The following is a 24,341-nucleotide window of genomic DNA, read 5'->3' as shown; positions in this document are numbered from 1 at the left end:
TTTTTACGTGGTTACAGTTTGTGACCTTATCACATAACAGTTGAGACCACAGCTCTTAAAAGCCTCACCACGTGCCAGGCGTTCTGCAGATTTTGTGCCATTTCTCTCTGACCTGGTGTATGGACTCCGTTGTTACCACTATTTTTTAGAGAGGGAACAGATAGGTTAAATAACTTGCCAGGGGCAACAGGCTAAGCAGCTAGTAGTACATGGCAGAGCTGGGATTGAATTCTTCTTCCAAAGTTTACACCCTGAACCACCCTCACCTGCCTCTCATGGATTAACTCAGACAAAAAAAGAGAGAACCTTCCCTGAGTTTACACGAGAGCTCCCCTCAAGACTACCTCCCGTGGGAACTTTTTTCACAAAAATCATTTGATCAGGTAGACCACAGATATAAACTCTTTAGGTCTTTGGGGACTTTTTTTCTAGTTTTGTACATTATCTTTAATTCTTAAAGAATGTCAGCTCAACTCAGCATCCAGGTTGGCCTGAATTAAACTTAGGTTTCCAGTCCTGCCATGCGAGGGTGGGTAGGGGCCCAGACCACCAGCTCAGCCCCTTTCATACATAAACACTGAGGCTATGTCCCTGCGTCTGAAGGACAGCTGAGGACGACCTCACGTTCAAGGTAAGACAGGGATTGGGGCTTAAGGAGAGGAGAGGAACTCTGCACCCAGAACTCAGAATGGCGTACAGACTGGTGTCACTGGATGGCCAGGCTGGGACAGGAGACAGGAGCAGCTCCTTTTTCTGTTCCCAGGAGTCACCAGAACCCCCTCTACATGCTGCTATGGAAACATCTTCCAAGGCCTTTGGCAAGAGCCCGATGTCTGTTTCTTGTCCTATAACCACTTCTCTCCAGTAGAGCCAGACCCTGGGTGTCGGTGTTTGTTCACGGTGTCTCAAGTGATCCTAACACAGAGTGAGAACTGAGGAGCATGCAGTGTTAGCCCAGGTTCCACCTCCCTTTCCAGCAGGGGATCTGGGTCCCAGACAGAGGGGGACGTAGAGCCCTTTGTCTGAGACAACCCTGAGCCGGGCCATTTCCATCATGGTGGGTGGTGACCTGACTGCAGGCAGGGGTAGTGGATGATGGCCTTCGAGCATTTGCTTCCTGGAAGCTGAGACCGTGTAGAGTGTTCTTTTTTTTTTTTTTTTTTTGTATTTTTCTGAAGTTGGAAACGGCGAGGCAGTCAGACTCCCGCACGTGCCCGACCGGGATCCACCTGACACGTCCACCAGGGGGTGATGCTCTGCCCATCCGGGGCATCACTCTGTTGCAACCAGAGCCATTCTAGCGCCTGAGGCGGAGGCCATGGAGCCATCCTCAGTGCCCAGGCCAACTTTTTGCTCCAGTGGAGCCTTGGCTGCAGGAGGGGAAGAGAGAGACAGAGAGGAAGGAGAGGGGGAGGGGTGGGGAAGCAGATGGGCGCTTCTCCTGTGTGCCCTGGCCGGGAATTGAACCCAGGACTCCTGCACGCCAGGCTGATGCTCTACCACTGAGCCAACCAGGCAGGGCCTAGAGTGTTCTTTATGAAGGGAAATGCTTGAACCCTCACCTACCCCTTGCTCTTGACAAATATTTGGCCAGTGTGGTCCTGGGCTTGGACAGAGTGACTGCTCCCTGCCCAGGATGCCTTATCTGCTGGGTGTGGGTGCAGCTCTTGTTCTCTGTTTGCCCTGTTAGTGGGTGGAGTAGGGCAGGCCCTGGCCTAGTCCTATGATTCACACAGAATCCCGGGTCAGTACTGTGAGGGCCTGGCCCGGTCAGTTGTCTCGAGGCTCACCCTCCCTCAAGCTCTGTGTCCTACCACTCCTTGCCCCTCGCTTTGTGCACAGCTTCCCTGCCTCGCGAGGCCCTCGCTGCTGCTTCAGCATCCTCTGGGCTGGTGTGTCCTCTGTCCTCCCCCCTGCCCCGAAAGCTATTTCTTGACCCTTTGGCCCAGTCAGCCAACCAAGTCCACTTCTCCCTTTGGTTGAGCTCCTGCCCCAGCTCGCTCGTGGCTGGTTATCATCCTGCAGTGTAACTGGTGACCTCTGTCTCCGCTAGGCTGTCAGCCTCCTGGGGGAGCATGTCTCACCCCAGTTGTTGGGTGGTGCTATGCACGGTGCCAGAAGCTTCTCCACAGTTTCAGCCAGTTTGCACCCATGGCAATGTGTGTGGGGGGGAGGGGCAGCAGCAAATGATCATTTGTATACCAGGAAGCTGAACCTCTTGCTACATACAGCCTGCACCATTGATGCAGTGGCGTCCCTCAGAGCTCACGAGCAGATGCTCCATGGCTCTGCTGCTGTGGGACCTCACAAGTGCCCTGGCAAGCTGCTGTGACAGCTTTAAAATTTATTTTTGTTTTTACTTTTTCATTTATTGACTTTAGAGAGAGAGGAAGCAAGCGAGAGAGAAACACTAATTTGTTGTTCCACTTATTTATGCATGAATCAGTTAATTCTGCCCTGACAAGGGATTTGAACTTATAATCTTGGCCTGCCGGGATGATGCTCTAAGCAACTGAGAGCATCAGTTTGTACAAAAAGGGCTGGTATAGCTTCTACACACACCTGCCCTAGGACTCTCACAAAAACAGTGTCTGTGCCCAGGGCCCTGCTCACACACATCTAGCCAGGAATAGGGTCTCTCCGCAGCTCGGCCTCCTGTCCCCAGAGCTGTTCTGTTCCCACCTCAGCACCCCTCCCAGGTGGCCCTCTGTGGCTCCCTCCTGAAGCAGCCACCCAGCGTTTCTCCCTCAGGTACTTCCTGGGCAGGGCCAGGCGGGCAGAGGGCACGCTTACTGCATGTCTCCTGAGAGCAAAACCCCTGAGGTTTTAATCACTTCATCTGGGCTGAGGACATTCCCTTCTCGTAACGTGTAACTTAAAATATGTTTCTGGGACACGTGGGGCCTGGTGGCATCTGTCCTATAAGAACTTCCCTGGGAAAAAAGTGATTCCTCAGCTTTTCCCAGCTTGGAAGCCCCAGAAAGATGAGACATGTTAACTCGGCACCCCCTAAATGGTGGGGGCAGAATGGGCCATGAATGTGTTGTGATGGTAGAGGTATGCTGTACAAGTCCTGAGAGAGAATTTTTTACCTTGGGAGACATGCTAAATGAAAAAGCCAATCACAAAAGTGCACATATGTGGTTCCTCTTGCATGGGAGTTGACAACAAGGACATCTATAGAGACAGAAAGTCAGGGAATTATCAGATAAGGATGGGAGGGCTCAAGGGAGAGATAGCTAAAAGGCACAGGGCTTATTCTGAGGTGATGAAAATGTTCTGAAATGGACTGGGGATGTTGTTTGCATAGCTCTGTGAATTTACTATGAACCACAAAATTGTATGCTTTACATGGGTGAATTTTATGGCATGTGAATTACATCTCATTAAAACTGTTTTTGGCTCTAGCTGTGTAGCTCAGTTGGTTAGAGCATGGTCCCGATATGGTTTATTCCCGTATGTGTCCTGACTGGGAATTGAACCTTCAACCTTGGCGTTTTGGGACAACACTCTAACCAACTGAATTAACCAGCCAAGTCCAGGCCCAGCCTGGTTTGGTAAGTCCAGAGTCTTCACTGCACTGACTTTTCCTTCCCAATGTGATTGTCTCCTGATGCTTCTCAGCTAAGTGGCTGAGAACACCTGTGAAGACAGTGGGCTCACTTAGCCAGCAGGTGGGCAAAGGTACCACTTTAGTTCACACCACAGGGCACATAGGGCTGGGGTTGAAACCATTAGGCTCACTGACCCTGTGGACATCAATGGGGGTGTCTCCTAGGTAACAATGGGAAACTTCTCTTTCACATCTGTCCTGGGCCACCTGGGGAGACTGGGTTGACCTGGGCCCTCTCCACTCAAGCGTGGACTCCAGTTGTCAGAGCACCTCCTAGACTTGGGAATGTCAGGAATCAAATTTCAAAAAACAAAATGCTAATGACATATTGTAGCTAATTATTTTTCTGATCACTACCATTTAATAAAAGAAAGAAATATCAAAATACTAAGGAGGCTATAACCTCAGAATAAAAACACCCTTCTAATGATAATCTAGTTGAATGACATAAGGTGACCAATCATCCTCCTTTAGAGAGGACAGTCCTTCTTTTATAAGTTCTGTCCTCCCTCGAAAAACGCACTCCTATACGTCCTCCTTTTTGATATTGGAAGACTAATCTGTAAATGTCCGTATTCGATCGATGCAGAGTCAATCCATTGCGTGTGATGTGACGTATTTGTATTTGACATGACCAGACTTGTCAAAGATCAGTACAGTGCGGTGAGACACGATAGTGAGACGCATGTGCTCCGCATGAGAGGCCTTGAGAGAGCGTGCAATATACCAAGTGCGCGAATGGCTTTGTGCACTTCTTACTGAAACACGACACGGCACATACAACATTGTAGACTCACGATTATTTCTTTCTCAGTGAATATTTAATCATAGACAGGTAAGCACAATTCACATTTTATTAATTCATTATCTATTTAATAATTTCCAAATATGAATAATTTTATTTACAAGTATTTTCCTGAAATTCAAGTTTTAAAGTGGAAATCTAACCTCAAACCATATCTATTAATAATGCATTTTGATTAAATAGTTGCATAAAACATGTTTTCTAATTAGAAAATGATAAATACACCCGAATATCACTCCAAATTAGTGGTTTTGTTTGATATTTAGCTTTGTTAATTTAGCTTCTGGAAAATTTGCCTACCATAATGTATCGTTTTCAGTTCCTAATGTGCTTGCATTGTTTGTGTAGCTCTATATTTTATTTTTAATTTTAAATTTTATTTAAGGGATGGAAAAATCAAAACAGAGAAAATGCCATTTCAATGATAAATTGAAAAAGGAATTTCCATTCCTCATATCAAAGAAAGATACCATTGTTTTCTGCAATATTTGAGTGAAGAATTTTGTATTGCAGTTGGGGCAGAGCAGCGATAACGAAACACTTGACCACCAACAAACATAAGCAATCATTAGATGCATCAGCTTCCAATTGTAAAGTAACAAGTTTTTTTAAAACTTCAAATTATTCTGAAGATGAAAACCATTTGGCTGCAATGGAGGGAACATTTGCTTTTCATACCATAATTCACAATCAAAGTTTCTGCAGTATGAATTGTACAACTAAATTATTGAAAGAGTTTCACAATACAAAATTTTCATGTGCCAGGACAAAATGTGAGGCTATTTTGAAATCAGTATTTAAAAATTACTGTGACAAAATACTTACAGAGGACTTGGAAACTGCAACATTTGTAATGATTTTATCTGATGCATCAAATCATAATGAAATTAAATTGTATCTAATAATAGTAAGACATTTTAATGTTACCAAGGGCATTCAAGTAAAATTTTAAATTTAGAATTCATTGAGGGAGAAACTTCCAAAATTTTGTCAAACCACCTATACAGAGTAATAAATGAAAACAATTTGAAATCCAAAGTTGTTGAACTAATGGCTGATAATACAAATATAAATTTTGGTGAGCAAAGACGCAAAATAATGTATATGTAAAATTGCAAGAGTTACTCCAAAAGAAAATACTAGGAATAGGTTGTAATGCACATATTTTATCAAATGCAATCAACACAGCATCATGTGCCATGCCAATTGATGTAAAAGTAATAATAACTACAATTTATTTGCACATTAGTCGTTTTACCGTTCATGTTGCTACTTTAAAACAATTTGTGAAGAAGCAAAGGTTGAATACAAAAAACTTTCAGGATATTCAAAAGTTAGATGGCTTGCTCTAACACCTGCTATAGAGCGTGTTCTACAATTATTTGAGCCTCTGTGTGTGTGTGTGTGTATGTATGTGTGTGTGTGTGTGTGTGTGTGTATATATATATTTTACAGAGACAGAGAGAGAGTCAGAGAGAGGGACAGATAGGGACAGGCAGACAGGAGCAGAGAGAGATGAGAAGCATCAATCATCAGTTTTTCGTTGTGACACCTTAGTTGTTCATTGTTTGCTTTCTCATATGTGCCTTGACCGCGGGCCTTCAGCAGATCGAGTAACCCCTTGCTCAAGCTAGCGACCTTAGGTCCAAGTTGGTGAGCTATGCTCAAACCAGATGAGCCCACACTCAAGCTGGCAACCTCAAGGTCTCGAACCTGGGTCCTCCACATCCCAGCCTGACTATCTACTGCACCACCACCTGGTCAGGTTGTTTATATTTTTTAAGTTTAGACAAATATCCTAAAATCTTGGAATCCTCTTTCAATAATGAAATATCTGAGATATTAATGTATTTTGTACATAATTAAGCATCTATTTTTCACAAAATGATTCAAAAGATTGAAGGTGAACACATTTCAGCTACAGAAGTTTGTCTTATTTTGAATGACTTTATCCTTCAATATAAATCTAGTTTTGAAGAATTTTTTCTTCCTTTAATTATAAAAAGAAAATTGTTAGACATAGAGGAATCAAATCCGGGCATAACAGAAAAGTTTATCAAAGAAGTGCAGAATATTTACCAGACATGTTTTCAATATATTGAAGAATAGTCTGAAACAAACATCACGAGAAATAACAGTTTTCAATCGTGTATTTTGACTTCATAGCAAGTATATTGGACAGATGTTGAATCTTGTCTTGAGTTTTTATCTAAAGAAATTCCAGACCTCAAAATAGATGACAGTTGTCTCTTTGAAGAAATTAGAAGACTGAATGTATATTTAAATTCTGAAAAATTAATACAATGGGAAAATGAGCATGTCAAATTGATAAAAGATGGGTGGAAATATTCAGCCATTTCAAAAATGAACATACTCCATGTGAAAATTTATTTATTCTTGTTCAATTTACATTGTACTGCCCTGGAACTAATGCAGCAGTTGAAAGAATTCTTTCAATTGCTAATGATTTTTGGACAAGTGAGAAATCAAGATTGAATGTTGATACTCTAGCTGCAGCACTTGCTGTAAGATTCAATATGAAGGATATTTCTTGTTCAGATATTTCCAATATATTGTTACAAGATGATACATTTCAAAAAATATTCATTTAATGGAAAAGTACTCATTTAGATAATAGTTTTCTTACAATTATTAAAATTAATAGGCATGTAAGCATAATTATAATATAAAATATTACAAATGTTTTTATCATGCATTTATCATATTATAGTGTATTATTGTTGCAATGAATAAAATGTTTCTTTTATTTACAAAATTGTTTTCTTCAATTTATTTTTGTCCTCCTTTTCATTATAAAAAAGTTGGACACCTTAACATAAGCCTTTTCCTGGGATGATGAAACACCTAACCTCCGTGTACATCAGTTTCCCCACAGGACAAATGGGTCCGTACCTTGCTCATAGGGTTGTTGTGAGGATTAACTGAGATAGTATTTTTTAAGAGTTTAGGGCAGTGCCTAGTATAGGTATATAAATGTGATATAAGCATTTGTTAAATTAAAAGTATTAATTGCATTATAAAAAATGAAAAAGGCAAGCCCACAGGAGGTGTGACAGACTAGAATGGGAGATCCAGCTGCAGCGTGAGGGGGTCGGGGTCATTTCTGGTGAGAAAAATGTCCGCCACTGTTTGCTGCCTGTTTTCTGCCCGGTGTGACCTCTGGGTCTGGCCCTTTCCACCCTGTGCTTACCCCTCCCACTGTGCTCCTCCTCTGCAGGTCTTCGGGGGCCTGGTGTGGATCCTGATTGCCTCATCGCTGGTGGCCATGCCATTGGTCCAGGGATGGGTGATGTTCGTGTCCGTGTTCTGCTTCGTGGCCACCACTACCCTGCTTGTCCTGTATATAATTGGCGCCCATGGTGGGGAGGCTTCCTGGGTCACCTTGGTGAGTCCCCAGCTTGTGATGTCTGAGGGGGTGGGTCGTGTTGGACCCTTTTCCTCAGGAGGTTGGCTTTTCCTGTGCTGGGTGAGGTTGTTCCATAGACGGCTCCCACCTGTGCTCCAAGGAGCAGCTGGCCGGGCTTTCAGCCCTGAGCTGTCCAAGCATCCAGGGCTCCCTGCGGCCAGGAGGTCAGAGAAGTCAGAGACCTGCTCTGCTCCCTCTTGCACGATTGCCTTCTTCATGGATAACTGGCAGCCCAAACCCCCACCCATGCTGCCTGCACCTGCCAGGTGCCCAGAGTGGCATCTCTGTCCTCCAGGAGGGCTGATTTCCATCTTGTCCTAGGTGTCGGCCTTGGCTGCTCAGTGTGAGGCTGTGCTTGCTGCTCAGCTCCCCCTTACACCTTCTGAAGCAAGGCTGCCAGAGAGTAACTTGGGGGGCTGGGGCCAGGGATGACCTGTGGTTTCTGTCTGCATAAATTCTGCCTCAAGGCCCATGAAGTGGGTAAAACTCACACATGGGACACCTGCTGTGGTTGTGAATTTGGCTGGGCCTCTCTCTTTCAAAAAGCCTCCTTCTGAGGCTTTGAAATCATTTCCAAATTGCAGCTTCTCAAAACTCCTTTGCTTTTAAGCATATCTGATTCCTCCTCCCCCAAACAGAACAACAGAACAAAACAAAACAGTAATGGAAATGGCCTGGGACTCTCTTCCCCTGTACTGGCCACCAAGGTCACATCCTGACTGGGACTGTGACCATGTGTGATCCTTCTCAGGTCCAGAACCAGTTTCTACCTATTACATCCCAAGCTGCTCTTCCCCCTTTCTTGATCCCAGCCGCAAGGAAAAGCAGCGTCCCTTCCTCACTGAGGTCCTTCCTCTGACCCCCAACCAGTGAGAAGTGCTGATCAGGCAGGCTATGAGGAGAGGCCCGGTGGGGTGGTGATGGAAGGATAAGGGGAGCTGAAGGGACCAAAGCCCTGCCAGGTGGGGTGGGGCCGGCCAGGCCCTGCCGGACCACAGCTGCTCTCGTGTCTGCGTCTGGCCTCCATCCTTCTGACGCCCTTTCTGGCCTGTAGGACGCAGCCTACCACTGCACCGCCGCCCTGTTTTACCTCAGTGCCTCTGTCCTGGAAGCTTTGGCCACCATCAACATGCGCTACGGCTACACCTACAAGCAGTACCACGAAAACATCTCCGCCGTGGTGAGTCCATCCACCCTCCATGTTCACAGCCCCACTGTCCACTGACAGGGGCTGAGCCACAGGCTGCCCTGGTCCTTTCTGTTGATAGTTTATAACAATAGTCCACTAACGTTTGAATGAAGTAAACCTTCCCCTTGTTTCTGAAGAAGTAAAGCCCCAGAGAACGGAAGTGACCTGTTCAAGACTCCCCTAGCCATCAGTCAGTGTTGCGCTCCCTGGACCTGGGCTGGCCCAGGGGTCTGTGCCTGGGGGGCTTTGCAGAGGAAGGTGTGTGCGGAAACGAGACCGCTCAGTGCCCGGCACTGTCAGAACTCTCGGTGAACAATCTCATTTAACCCTCCCAGCAGCCCCGAGACAAGCACTGTTGTTCCACCATCTCACAGATAGAGAGCCAGGGCACCAAGAGTGTTGGGTGACTTGCTCCGAGATTACAAGAATCGGTGGGCTTGATATCCAGGCCAGGTACTCTGTCACTCACTTGGGCTTCCTGGCTGTCACTGAGCAGTCGACCTGCCATCAGGGCTCAGTCAGGGCTGGGAAGCACTGAGGCCAGAGTGGAAAACCAAGTGACCAGTGCCTCGCCAGACCCTCGTCCAGAACCCCCAGGTGTGGGTATTTGCTGCTTAGCGGCCTTCATGATACTATCTACTGCCTGACTGTTGAGGACCTGTGGGAGGAGAAGGGACCGGAGTTACAACTCCACTGATTCCTTGTGCAGGTGGGTCCCTTGTATTCCCAGCCTTGGCTTGCTTATCTGTAAAATATGATGTACTTACTGTCCAGGTCTTTTGATGAACCCAGAGGTAGTGAACCTCTTCTTCTGAGGCCTCCCACTGAGCAGTGGGAGGGACAGGGCCTTGTACCTCATTCAGCCAGTCAGCAGAATAATTAGGGGTACTGGCCATGTATGACAGGTCTCTGAGCTCTAAAAAGGATGCTCTCCAGTGGCGGAGCAGGACCCGTTGGTGGACTGCAAATCAGGACCTGGGTTTTCTTTTTAAAAGGATCAGAATGACAGGGAGTTTGACAACAGATTGTTACACAAAGCTTTTCATAGAGTCACGGGTGCGTGGGCTTGTACTGTAGCACTAACTTACAATGTCAAGGTGTTTCTTAACTGTGTTTAAAAAATAAGAAAAAATTTCAGAACTAGCACTCCTTAGATTTCTAAAGGTTGACCTATGACTTATGCAAATATAATAATAGCCAGCTCCGGGTACCAAAACTCTGCTGCCCCCCTTTTTGGAAAGGGTGAAGTAGAGGCTGAGGGAAACCCACAGGGATTGGATGGTGTTGGGCTCTGGGAAGGGGTTCGGTGAGAGTGCCCTTTCGAAGAGCCAAGTGTTTGGAGAAAGTTCCTCACAGTTTTGTCTATTGGGCCCTATGGGCCCATCCCCCACCCTGGGGAAGCTTCCAGCTTTCTCCCCAATTCCACAAACATAGCCACCTCGTGGTCCCTGGTACCCTCAGTGTTCCACAGTATGGAGTGGCTCCCTTATTGGCTCATTTTCCAAGGGAGGCTGGTTATCCTTCAAATGACCTAGAGAGCCTCCACCTCCCCTATCCCAACCCCAAAGGCTTCTCTTCCAACAGACATCAGCAAGGCATTTGACAATCATTTTCATAAAATTACTGTGAACAACACTCATGAAAGGTAGAAGGAATTCTATTAGTGGGTCTGCACTTGATGAAGCAATCCAGTCAGTGTGAATTCATGCCTGCTTGCCAGATGGGTCTCTAGTTGAGAACCACTGAGCTCTACTATGTTCTGACTTTTCTCTTTCACTTTTTATTGCGATGCTACTGCATACATCCAGAGAAGTGATCAGGATGCAAGTGTACATACAGCTCAATGATTTTCATGAAGTGAACTCCTCTGTGTCACCAGTGTCCTGATCATGAAATAGATAGAATAAATAACTCCTGAGGTCCCTTCCTTGTCCTGCCGCCATCACTGCACACCCACACCAAGGATAACCCCCACTCCCACATCTAGCTGTCCGGCTCAGCCCCATCTGCCTTAGAGCTCCCTGTAAGTGGAGTTGTGCTTTGTGTCTTCTCTTCTGTCAGGCTTCTTCCTCTCAGCTGTGAGGCTATCCTGCATGGGGGTGAGATATACAATGTTCATTCTTCTTGCCGCATAGGATTCTATAAAGGACCACAATGCATCTGTTTGTCTATTCTGCAATTGCTCATGCCCCCACATCTGTGTTAGTTAAGCTGGAGAACCATGAGCGTGCTCAGGCCGTCAGCAGCACCACAATTTAGATGAAAGTGTCCCCTGCATGCAGATGGGCTGGGCTGAAACCATCACAGAACTATGAGCCCGGTTCTGTGTAAAGTCACACCTCCTACTGGGCGTGTCTGTGGCCTTAGTGCCATGCAGAAAGAGTCAGGATTAATCGGGATTTAGCCCCAGATCCTGACCAGCAGAACCTGCCCTTCAGATGGTCAGGAGGTGGCTAGTCTGGGGGTGTGGGAGGCAACTCATGGCCTTCTCCCATACCTTTGGCCTTTGGGATCCAGGCATTGGTGGAGTTGACTGAGGACAGCGGAAATTTCTTCAGAAACTGGAGGCTTCTGGATCTGTGGTGGGCACTGGCGGCGGCTGTTTAGGGAAAGGGGTTTCTGAAAGCTTAAGAATGTCACTTCATGTCCCTGGCTCTCAGTGTCCCCAGTGTGTCATTTCTTGGCCTCACTTGGAAAATATGTCTCTGTTTCCTGTTCCCATGGGAACTTCTGAGGTGCTTCTGCCGAGGGTTCTCATGCTGTGGAATTGCCCAGGCCGTGAACTTCTCCCTGCTAATGGGGAGGTGTTATAGGGGGCTGCTCACACGTGTATGACTGCTCTTTCCAGACAGAGTGCTTAGAGTCCCCGGATGAGTTCTCTTTCATTTGTTATTAAGTTACTCGGCTTACTCATCGCCTCTGGCCAACGAGGCTGAAGGGCTCGCCCATGTGTGGAGCAGGGGCAGAGCAGCACGGTGCCGCCACTGTTTATCGGCATTTCCCAAAGTCACAGAAGCGTGGCCACCCTAAATGCTGTGGCTGGCCTGGAAACTCTTGATCCTGAGCTCAAGGTCACAAAACCAGGTGCAGAATAGTTGACTCGAGGGCAGGCAGCTTTAGGGAGACCAGCCACCTGAGTAGGGTGGTAGGAGTAAATGGTACTCAATGAACATAGTCAGGAGTGTGACAACCACCAAGTGACCAATTGCCACATTTCTGAGGCCTTCATTCTCAGAGCCAAAGCTGCTAACCGCATCTTCCCAGCAGATCCCTCAGTAAGCTCCTTCCTTTTGCACAAAAGCTCAAAATCCCTCCTCCATGTCCCTGCCCCTCACTGCCTGGGAGCCTCGCCCCCTTACCCAGGCCTGTGACATTGAATTGTAGAATAAAACTCTGATAAGGTCTGAGGATATGCAGGCGGCATCGAGACCTTGACTGGGGCCTGCAAACCCACATGTCCACATGTGCATATTCTCTTAGCAGAGGCTGCTAGGCTCACAGCTGGTAGACTCTAGTCTGACTGGTGTGGCAGCGGGGGGGGGGGGCAGTTTTCCATGGAGAATGGTTAATACACTTCTGCTTCTGAAGTCCCCCTTTCCAGTTGAGTGGCAGGCACCCACCTGACCATGTGAGAAGTTATATAGTTGACCTTGCCCACCACATCCAGTGGATTGTCTGGTTAGCTGGAGCTCTGTGCCAAAAGCAGTCTGGGGCCACATCTGAGCTTAGGAAGAAGGGGTGTCACATGAGTGGTGGGAAGCTGGCCACACACGGGAGGTCTGTCATCCTGAACCAGCACTGTGTGAGCAGCCAGCCCGGTGCAGCCAGCCCATGCCTTGCCCTGTTCCATGCATGCCCATTAATGGTCATTTATCTTGGTTTCAGGTGTTTTCATACGTAGCCACTCTGCTGTATGTGGTCCACGCCGTGTTTTCTTTAATCCGATGGAAGTCTTCATAAAGCAGAGGAAGAACTTGAGCTAAACCCTGAGACGGTGTTCACTGATCGGCCAGCCTTCTAGCATAACTTTTTAGAATGCAGGCATGCTCTCCATGGTGGAAAAAACAAAACAAAACAAAAAGCAACGCTCTGTTTCTTGTGGGTGTTATATTTACTGTCCCATAGACCTTCATGTCAGGGATGGGGGCCAGCTACCTTTAACCTCCAATGATGACTGTCTTTCTTGGGTTATTATGGTTTTTTGAGGGGGCACGGTGGGGGGTAGGAAGTTGGGGCTGTGATCTGAGAGACCATGAAACAAAGACCCCCTGCAGACCTCTGGATGGATCACGGGCTCTCTGAACAACCATCCCCTGGCCTGGTTCTCAGCCTTCATGGAGACTGTCACGGGGAGTAAAACTTGACCAACCAATGTTCACAGATGTTCATGGTGGAGGATGATAAACCTTTGAGACATTCCTCGAAGTGCCTTATGCTCAATCCTTTTGTGGGGTGTCGTTTGCATTTTGTTTTTAACTCCCCAGTGTCAGGAATGCCATCAAGTCAGCTTTCTTTTTGAGGAGTCCTTGGCTCAAAGTGACTCTCTAGTGGCAGCATCAGTGGCAGTTCAGCTGACAGCTGTGTGTGCATGTCCACTGCACTGTCATCTCAGAGAGCATGGTGCTGGGCATCCCACCTTCCCCAGCTACCCATGTGTCTGCAGCTTCCTTGGAAACTCCCTAAGTACCAGCCTGAGGGTCCTCATTCTTTTTCCTACAGGACAAAGGGGTCTGTGCTCAATTAGAAAGTTGTTTTTTCTTTCCATTGATTTGAGAGGAAGAAAGAGGAAGGAAGGGGGGAGGGAGAGAGAGAGAGAGAGAAGCAACAATTCACCATTCCATGTGGTTGTTCCACTTAGTTGTGTATGCATTGATTGCTTCCTGTATGTGCCCTGACTGGGGATAGAACTATGACCTCGGTGCACTGTCCACTGAGCACCCCAGCCAGGGCTCAACTAGAAAGTCTTTAAGCCAAAGAAAACAAGGTGCAAAAGCCTCTTCTTGTTCCCTGTGTGGCTGATGAGAAATGTTCTAGGCAGTGTGCTCTGAGTTCTGCTCCAATTAGGGATGTGTACAAACTGCTTTTAGAATTTCCTTGGGCCATTTCATAGGAGAGAAGAGGGACCAGACTACAGAGGAAGGTATGCCACGTGGTGAGTGCCACATGTGAGTATGAAGTGTCTGTGGGTTGAAAGGAAGGGACAGCTAGGAAGGAGGGCGCTCAGTCTGGACTCCTGAAAGCTCAGCTCTCATTGTCAAATGCTCCCTTGTCTCATTGACCAAAGAAATTAGAGATGTTTCAAACTCAGAACACTGGGACAGGTGCCTCAAACACGTATCATAACGGCTGTCAACACACAGTGCACAGGCAGAGGCTGAGTTACCCCTTGCTAGCGGTCAAGTAGGGCAAAGATTGGAGCCTTACATGGAGGTTTCACTAGCAGACAGTTTACTTCCCTTCCAGCTTGGGGCCCCCATGACTGAATTGGGTCTCAGTGGTGTCTTCAGGCTGTCTTATCCCAGGGTACCAGAAAACGAGCACTTTTAGTGAGTCTACTTACCACAAAATATAAATAAAATCTTCATAGTAAATTAAGAGCAAAGGGTTGATTGGGTCTTTACTCTGAAAAATTAAATGACAAATTAAGAAATGAGAGGTAGTTTGTCACGTGTTTAACAATATTTGCAATCAGATGACAGAGGGAGGTCTCATTTTTTTTTAAATAAAATTGCCAGTGAGGCAGCACCAAGATTGTAACAGGCCTTTTGTTTTGACTCCCATCAAAGAGGAGAAGCAGAAGGCTTAGTCCAATTTCTCAAGGTTTCAATTTTTAATCCTTTAAGGAAACTTTGATATGATCTTTCTCTATTTTCTCTTTCTCAATTGCAAATGGGTCCAACTGTAGGAGCTTAACTAGCCCAAGGCTTAGAGGGAGGGGTCTCCCACCTGGCTTTCTCCTTCCTCCCATGCTGAGGCAGTTTTACAATTTGCTGGTTCATTTGGCCTTTGATTTGCATCCAGTTTGCATCAGATGTTAACAGGATGGACAGCCTCACAAATGCCATCTCCTGAGCTCTGATTTTCTTCTCCTCAGACCACTTCTCTCCCCTCTGCTCCAAGCATCTCAGTGCTCAGCTCCTTTTTACCCAGCTGTTTTGGAACTGTTTGCAGGTCCAAATACTGGCAAATGGGCAGGTCTCAGCAAAGAATAAGCATTGACTCAGTACCTACTGTATGCTGGGACCATTGGCTTTCATGGTGTGGGATAGTGTCTGTCCCCCAAAGCTTCCTGTGGCCACCATGCCTCCCCTCTCTGCTTCTGGGTCTTGGGCAGGAGACCTTCCTCTAGGGCAGGGGTCCCCAAACTTTTTACACAGGGGGCCAGTTCACTGTCCCTCAGACCGTTGGAGGGCCGGACTATAAAAAAAAAACTATGAACAAATCCCTATGCACACTGCACATATCTTATTTTAAAGTAAAAAAACAAAACGGGAACAAATATAACATTTAAAATAAAAAACAAGTAAATTTAAATCAACAAACTGACCAGTATTTCAATGGGAACTATGCTCCTCTCACTGACCACCAATGAAAGAGGTGCGCCTTCCGGAAGTGCGGTGGGGGCCGGATAAATGACCTCAGGGGGCCGCATGTGGCCCGCGGGCCGTACCCCTGCTCTAGGGCATATGTTGGTGTCATCCCAAGGGTGGGTGGGCATTCCTTATACATAGCCTGCTGGGTGGCCCTGACTTGGTGAAGGACAGGTAGCGCTAACACCTACACACAACTGCCCAAGGACACACATCTGCACTGTGTAACCATCCTGCCGCCATCTTTGGAGCTCTTGCCTTGGGCCAGGTACTTCCTGCATATGCAGTTGTCATACTTGGAGCGTCCTGTCATCCTCCCAGAGGCCACAGGAGATGAGATGACCACTGAAATTGCTTACAGGTGAGGAAACAGATTCACTCAGCTGGTGAGAACTGAAAATAGTAGCTGTGATCAGGGCCTGTTCCTTCTGTCCCTGGAGCCTGTGCTTACTTGCCTCCCTCCAGGGCCCATACCTGTCCCCAGTGTCCTCCTGATCCTTTGGAAGTGACAGTAAGATGAGACCTTGTAGTGTACCCGATGCCCATGGGCAAGGGCCTTCAGGGGGACAGCTCTGACAACCTAAAGGGTTGGTAGGAGGCCGTGTGTTGGGTCCAGGTTCTGGACTCAGTTGTCTTAGTGGAAGGGGCTGGCTGCTCTGAGCTGCAGTCACAATGCCAGTTCAGGAAGCCAGTGAGTTCCACTTTGCTGCTCCCACAAAGCCAAAGGCCCACCCAGTTCGGCTGATGCTTTGTGTAGAAGGTGGATGAGCCCTGGCCGGGTAGGTCAGTAGATTAGAGTGTTGTTCTAACATGCAAAGGTGGCAGGTTCGATCTCCAGTCGGGGCACATAAAATAACCAATGAATGCATAACTAAGTGGAACAACAAATCGATGTTTCCCTTTGTTTCTCCTTTCCTCTCTCTAAAAATCAATCAATAAATTTTTTTTAAAGTATATATGAAGCTGATGCCTGCAATTTAACTCAGAGCCAAAGCTTGCAGAGCAGAACCAACCATAGTCACTGCAAGTATGTGGTGCAGGTATATATCACAGGAGGACAGATAGCATAAGACAGCTGTGGAGCAAATCCAGCTAGGTGTGGTAGTTCGTCCTGTGGCTTCAGTGGCCGTGGCCCCTGAGCAGGGCAGGACAGGGTAGCCTGGGCAGCACTCACTCCTCTGGGACATATCTCTCATCCACCATGCTGCTCCTGGTGGTCCCTGTTGGATCTGCCCCTCTCCTGGAGAGGACACAACATACAGGAGGTGGGCCTCATTGACATTCCAGAACAAAACTGTAAAAAGCACCATTTAACAGAGACCCACAGCCTCCCTATTCTGACCTTAAAGACAGCAAAACTCTCGCACTGCCAGCCGTGGGCACAGCGAGCAGCCTGTGGGGCCACACAAGGGCCTGTTGTTCTGGGAATCACTCAGGCCAGTTCGGGGTCACAATGGGGCCTTTCAGGGAACAAAGTGCCTCTGGCCCAGCCAAATGTCCCTGAGTACATGGGCACCACCCAGGGCATTTAAAATAACACAATTTGGAAAAACAAATTACAGAAATTCTCCCCACTTTCTGCGTGACTCAGAGGCCTTTGTTGTGTCCCCCGCATCTGGTTGTGGCCGCCTCTAAGAGCTGGGGTGCTGGGGGTATGCGCTGGGGCTCCCACTGCGGTGTCTTTCTTCCCTCACTGTTAAGGAGGGAACAGTTATTGTGCCAGGCTCTATAGATGGTACCCTGGGAGGTTTGCTCAATGCAGGTTGCTTAGCCTCCAGGATTTTCTTCAGCCAATACATGGTCACCAAGAGCCTATAGGACGCAGACACCAGGGCACAAAGGGGAAAGGACTTGTCAAGGATGTGGTTCCTGGGGCTGCTGGAAGTGCTTCACTTCTTTATTTAATCCTTGTGACACATGTGGTGGATACCATTTAGATGAGACATCTGAGACGCAGAGAGGTTAAGTCATTTACCCAAGGCCACACAGCAAATCAGTGTGATTCCAGTTCAAGGGATCTGGTTCCAGAGATCCCAAGTTACCTGTCATTGCCACATTTTAACATGCATGCCAAGGTCCCTGTTCCTCTGGGAGCAGGGGACACAGACATGCCAAGCAAGTCCTTCACAGCCACAACACTGACTAGTGACACTGAAATTTCCAAAAGGCACATGAGTGTCAGGGGAATCCAGGCAGAAGCTCCACCTTCCTGAGAGGTGATGTCTGAGCTGAGGGGCTTTGGCAGGCAAAGAAAGTAGGTAGGACTTTCCCAGGCATAGCCAGGCTGTGAGCCACCTCAGGTAGCGGTGGGGTGGGGGAAGAGAGGTCTCAGGATGTTGTGAGGGCCCTGTGGGCCCCCTGAGGGCAAGGGTGCAGCCTGTTTTGTACCCAGGGGGCACCTGTGGAAAACATCTGCTGGCCGTGTAAAAGGTGCCGTGTAAGAGGTGCCGAGGGTCTGGGCAGTGGCAGGGGAGTGAATGGACAGGCTGGTCTGGGGAGGTGGGACAGACTTGACCAGGTTTGGTAAACTGAGACAGTGGAAGGGAGTGGCCGACAGCAGGGATCCCTGAGGCAGTTTAGGGTTGGCTGTCTCAGCCTCAACGCCCTCCCCTGTAGAATGGGAACATTCATAGGTTGCTGGGAGAATTCCAGGATTTGGCTCAGGCCTCTGGGAGGAAGGGACGGTGCTGAATTACAGGAATGAGGAGAGAAGGATCTAAAATTATATTGAAGTTTCTAACTCAGATGGATAATGATTATTCACGATGTGTTTGTTTATTAACCATGTTCCTGACATTGTTGTGAACTTGGATGGACATTTTTGCTTTTCCCCACAGAATTGAACATGTAATTGGCCATGACAGTTTAAAATAGCCCCACCTAGTAAACCCAACTTCAGTCCCTTGGGAAGGAGGCCACTTCTGCCAGAGCCCTCTGACCACTAAGAGAAGTGTACCAAGAAGGTCTGAGAGGGTCAAGGTAATCAACCAGACCCTTTAGTCCCCTTTGTCACCCAGGTTGAGAATCCGGCCAGGCCTAAGCAGCCTCCCCGTCACCCCTTGACAGCAGTGCCAGGTGGAATTGAGAGTTTACAGGTGAAGAGGAGGCCTGTGAGGCACCAAGAGCACCCATCAGTTAGTGCTGGAGTGAGCACTCAGCTTGGGGCTCCTGGCACCCTCCTCGGCCAGCCACCCCCTTGTCTTTCTGCCTGTTTTATTGAGATATAATTGTCATATAATATGGTGTATGATTCATGTGTACAACATAATTATTTGATATTTGTATAAATTATGAAATGGTCAGCACAATAAATCTAGTTGTCTCCTCACATAGTTATAAAGTTTATCACTTGTAATGAGAAGTTTTAAGATCTACTCTCTTAACCACTTTCAAATATACAATTGTAGGGCCAGTAGGTGCGGCCACCATCAAAGCTGCCTGGCCCATGTAGGTTCATATTTAATTTGGACAGATGGTAAAGAAACTGCGGAGCCAAAAACTGGTGGTCCATTTTTCTTTAATCCTAGATTCGCACTCTGCAAATTAGTAAAAACACACAGCAGGGATACACTTCCCTTTCCATTCAGGGCTCCCAAAGTCACTGACTCATCAGAGTTTTCCCAGAATGAAAGGCTTCCACCTCACCATTCCGCCATTTTGGCTGCCTCCTTCAGGTAGCCTCCATGCCCTGCTACCCCATGGGCTCTTCCTCTCTACAAGAAGGTGGTCACTCTCCCAAAAATGGCCTCCTAGCTCCTCCTTTTAAAACTTTTCACATGAAAGTCCCTCCCCCAACATACATTAGCATACCCAAGCCCCTTCCCAAGCAAGAAGGGCAATCAGCCACCCCACGTGGGCAGCGGCCATCTTTAATGAGGTGAGCATAAATTATCTGCCCAACAACAATCCATTATTATTAACTCTAGTCACCATGCTGTGCATCACATCCCCCTTTTATCTTAGAACTGGAAGTTTGTACTTTTTGACCTCACAATTCTTACTCATCCCCACACCTGCTTCTAGCATCCACAAATCTGATCTGTTTCTATGAGTTTTTTTTAGTATTCCATATATAAGATCACAAATATTTGTGTTTCTTTGGCTGACTTATTTTACTTAGCATAAGGAAATCACTGTCCCAAAGAGATAGCTGCAACCGCATGTTCATAGCAGCATTATCCACTAGCCGTGATGTGGATGTGCCCTAAGTGTCCATCAGTAGATGAAAGGATAAGGAAATGGTGGTGCATATATACAATGGAATAGTATTGTCATAAAAAAGGTACACCCTGCCATTTGTGATAACACAGATGGACCTTCAGACATTATGCCCTCTTATAAGATAACTTGCTGCCTCCTGCCATGGTCACTGAGGCAGAAAAGAGAGAGCTAAAGGAGCAGCCTGCCCTGACGACATGGCAGGACAGTGAAGAAGCTATCCCTGTGAGTGTGGGGACAGCGTTCAGGCTCTGTGGCCTCCAAAGGCCTTCGGTTTCTGGGGTTAGAACTGATGATGACCTCATGGATCACACAGGACATGCACCCACCAGTGGCTGGGGTGAGGCACAGCTGCTGTAAGCATCATTTGTCAATCACTCAGCACATCTTCATACACTGTACTATGAATGTTGGTGACAACGTCAGTGATGGTGATGACCACAATGTCATCTGCTGGCCTAAACCCTGGAGCAGGCCACGTGCTCCAGTGAGCTTCCCCCACGTGCAGCAGGCTCCTGTTCCTCCTGGCTCTCCACACTTCACCCCTACCCCACCCATCCCAGGCAGATGCCCTGACCAGCTCTCTGCACGAGCTCACCCAACCCTACCCTCAACAGGACAGAGCAAACTTAGGACAGAGAGGCTCTTCGCAGCTCCCAGGATGGAAAGCGGCAGCAGGAGGAGGAGATGGATTGGCCTAAAGGGTCCCTCCTGTGATTCATGCCTATCACCCAGGCCAGGGAGGGATGGCCAGCAGGGGAAGTTGTAGGTGGATAGACAGCATATTTCTGCGGACATTTCACTTCTAAAAGTGGGGTTAGGGCCTCCAGTCTCAGCCTGTGCCCTGCCTCGGGCAAACAATGACAGGAATGCATACTGAGACAGCGTGTCCAGTGAGCTGGTCGGGGCTGCCAGATGCTGCAACAGGCTGCTCTGCCCTTCACCCCATTTCTCCTGCATCAAACCATTCACTGGCCCCTGGTGCTAACAGTCAACAGTGTTTGACCCTTTTGGGGGGAGTCTGTCCCCAGGGTGAACTCTGTGCCCTGGTATCATCCCCCAGAGTAATGGAAAGAGCAAGGGCTTCTAGCCTCACTAGGTAGGTGGGGAAGGGGTGATGGTGGGGGAGGAGCTGCCATGTGGCCAGCACTGGGCCCCATTCAGGCCAGCACCCTCTGCTCAGCTTTGTTTCCTCAGCATTAGATATGAGGTCCACAGGCCCTGAGGTCATTCTCAGTGTGACTGAAGGTAAGGGCTCTCCATACGTTCTTCACTGCCATCTCATGATAGTTCTATTCGGTAGGTGCAATGGTGAGTTCTGCTGTGCAGACAAGGAAGCAGGTTTTTCTGACACTGAGTCATGCCCTCTGGGGCCTGCTACATGGTTAACCAGGTCTTGAGACAGGGCAGGACAACCTGGAGCTCAGGCACGGACAAAGCCATCCTGTAGGAGTGTCACATAGATGAGTGCCTCCCCCATGTTCCCCTGCCTGCCTCCCCAGCCTCCCACCACACCCAGCCCCTGGACTTGGCTGAGTGCAGGCTCCTAGCTTCCCATTCACCTCTGGGCTTAGAAGGTCCACTGCTCTGGGAGGACCCTGGAAAATCTGAGAGAAAGGCCTTACTGGTAGTGTTTCAGACACAGGACCTGTTCTTTCCTGTCTCAAAACTCTTCTCTCAATGAGAATCCCTGCTGAGGTGGCAGAACAACCTAGCCATCAGTCTTGAGGAGCAGGAAGAGCTTGGGTAAGTACACTTTGTTCTCATTGGGCCCTGATGAGTTATTTCCCAGACACAACACCTGTGAGGAAGAACAGAAATGGCTGCCGTAGCCGTCAGGGTCTGCGTGTGGTCAGGTGGCTGGAAGAGGTGGATGGGACTAGGATAGATAAAAAGTACCCTTCCTTTCTTGGGCATGACCACATGGCAGATGTGGGCTTGATGTCCTGGTTTGTCTGGCTTGGTTCCCTGACAGTTTCCACATCAGCATCAGGACCAAGGCATCATGCAAGTCCTTCTGCCAGCACCCAGAGGGTAGACACCAGAGAGAGAACTTTTGTTCCTCAGTCTTTTTTGTTTCGTTTTGGGTATTTTTTTATTGCTCTGTCTTTAAGTTCACTGGTCTCTTCTGCAGTCTAACCTGCTCTTAACCACATTCAGTATAGTTTTTATCTCTAGAAGTTTGATTTGCATAGTTTTGGCTCTTAACGCGTTAGCTTTTTCTCTAGTTTTTTGAACATATGGAATACAGTCCTTGTCTACTAAGCTGTTCAATGTCCTTGTTTACTAATTATTGTGATTTCTGGGTCAGTTTCAGGTGGCTGCTTTCCCCTCATTATGGGTTGTATTTTCATTCTTCTTTGCATCCCTGATTTTTTATTAGAAACCAGGTACTGTGAATTGTATTTCACTGGGTATCATATTTTATATATACATATTATTTTATATATATTATTTTTTTGATAGACACAGGGAGAGAAGTTCCTATATGTATCCTGACCAGGGAATTGAACTGGCAACCTCTGTGCTCCAGGATGATGCTGTAACAGACAGAACTATTTGGCCAGGGCTTAATTCCTTTTGATTTTTTGTTTCAGAGAGACAGAGAGAGGAATGGAAAGAGAGGGGAGGGGGAAGGGAAGCATTCATTTGTTGTTCCACTCAGTTATGCATTCATTGGTTGCTTCCATGTGCGTCCTGACTGGGGATTGAACCTGCAACCTTGTTGTTTCAGGACAATGCCCTTAACTAGTGGAACTAAATGGCCAGGGCCATAAATATTCTTTAAAAAATTTTTTAAATTGATTTTAGGTCCTGGCCAGTTTTCTCAGTGGATAGAGTGTCAGTCTAGCATGTAGACATTCTGGGTTAGATCCCCAGTCAGGGCACACAGAAAAAACAACCATCTGCTTTTCTCTCTTTCCCTCTCCCCTTCCCACAGCTGAAGATAGCTTGTGGGTTGGAGCTTCAGCCTCAGGTGCTAAATATAGTTTCATTGATTGAGCATCGGCCCAATAGGGGTTGCTGGGTGGATCCTGGTCAGGGTGCATGTGGGAGTCTATTTCCCCTCCTTTCACTTAGAAAGAGAAAAAAATTGATTTTAGAGAGAGAGGAAGGGGAAGAGAGAAACATTGATTTACTGAAACATTTATGCATTTATTGGTTGATTCTTGTGTGTGCCCTGACTGGGGATCGAAGCCACAACTTTGGCGTATTGAGATAACACTAACAAACTGAGTGACCCAACCAGGCTCTTACAAATAAATATTCTTTCACTTTGTTCTTGAACACAGTTACTTAAAACAGTTATGTTCTAATTGGGTCTTGCTTTTAAGGTCTGGGAGTTGGAGCCAGAGGTAGGATTGGTGTGGGATTAATTCTTCCACTCTTAAGAGTCTTCTTATTAATCCTCCAATGCCACACAAATTATGAGGTTTTTCATTCTAAACATTGTTTCCTCTAACACTTTTGGGCGGGTCTTATCCTGGCCTTGAGTAGTTTCCTCACCAGTATGTGCTGTTTCATACACAAGTGAATATTTGATGGATGTCTCTCTGGACCTCCTCAGTTCTCTTGCTGTGCAGCTCTGTCTTCTAAGGAATTCTCTCCAGTGAACTCTAGCCACCTTGACTGCCCTTGACCCCAACTCCATCTCCTCAACTCAAGGAGACACAAGGTCACAACCCTTCCTGGAGCCTTGGACTTTTTCTAGATATTATGTAGGGATAATGTTGTTTCCCATCTCTTAAGAGATCATTGTCCTTTGTTTCCTGAAGTTCAATGTCTTGATATTCCTTAGATATGTAAGGACAATAATCCAGCAATGCAAAAAACTTCTTTACTCAAGTCAAATATCACACACACACAATGTGGCCCCGTCCTCATCTGATGTCATGGGCTGAGTACTTTCACTACCATCTTGCCTGGCAAGGCCTTCTCCCTGTCCCGTAGTGTCACTGGGCTTCTCCCCCTGCATCCAGGCAGTACTGCTTCCCAGAGGGGAGCCATTTCCATCCCCACTGACAGCAGTGAGGCAGTACTCCCACCCCTGCCAGATAGGAGGCTCCTTAGAAGAGATTTAAGTAACACCTTGAATTTCATAACAATTTTCTGAAAATGTACAGCCTACAGCCAAAATCACTTGTCATAGCAGTAATCAGGAGATTTTCACCTTGAATGAGAAAAGACAATCAGAGGATGCCAACACTGAGATGACACAGATGTTGAAATTACATAAAGATTTTAAAGCAGCCTCCACAAACATATTTCAGCAATTACAAACACACTTAAAACAATAAAAAATCTCATCAAAGAAATATAAGAAGCAAATGGAAGTATTAGAACTAAAATACACAACAGTTGAAGAAAAGATTTTGAATGGATGGGCACAAAAACAGAATGGAGAGGAAAGAGGAAAGAATCAATGATCCCCGAAGATAACACAATAGAAATGACTCAATGTGAACAACAGAGTAAGAAGACCATAAAAAAATGAAAAG

At 47.1% G+C, this 24,341-nt stretch overlaps 1 protein-coding gene across 1 annotated transcript in view; it reads left to right on the top strand.

Moving 5' to 3' along the window:
* The window catches only part of MAL (mal, T cell differentiation protein), a 28,564-nt gene extending 13,812 nt beyond the window's left edge, over positions 1–14,752 (top strand). Inside the window, exons 2-4 of the mRNA XM_066267737.1 lie at positions 7,657–7,824; positions 8,900–9,025; positions 12,920–14,752. Coding sequence (XP_066123834.1) covers positions 7,657–7,824; positions 8,900–9,025; positions 12,920–12,994 — 369 coding nt within the window. The 3' untranslated portion in view covers positions 12,995–14,752. The remainder of the gene's footprint in view (positions 1–7,656; positions 7,825–8,899; positions 9,026–12,919) is intronic.
* The last annotated feature ends 9,589 nt before the right edge of the window (positions 14,753–24,341 follow it).

The sequence above is a fragment of the Saccopteryx bilineata genome, chromosome 3 (assembly GCF_036850765.1).
Source record: "Saccopteryx bilineata isolate mSacBil1 chromosome 3, mSacBil1_pri_phased_curated, whole genome shotgun sequence".
NCBI lineage: Eukaryota > Metazoa > Chordata > Mammalia > Chiroptera > Emballonuridae > Saccopteryx > Saccopteryx bilineata.
This window is presented reverse-complemented; position numbering and strand designations above follow the sequence as displayed.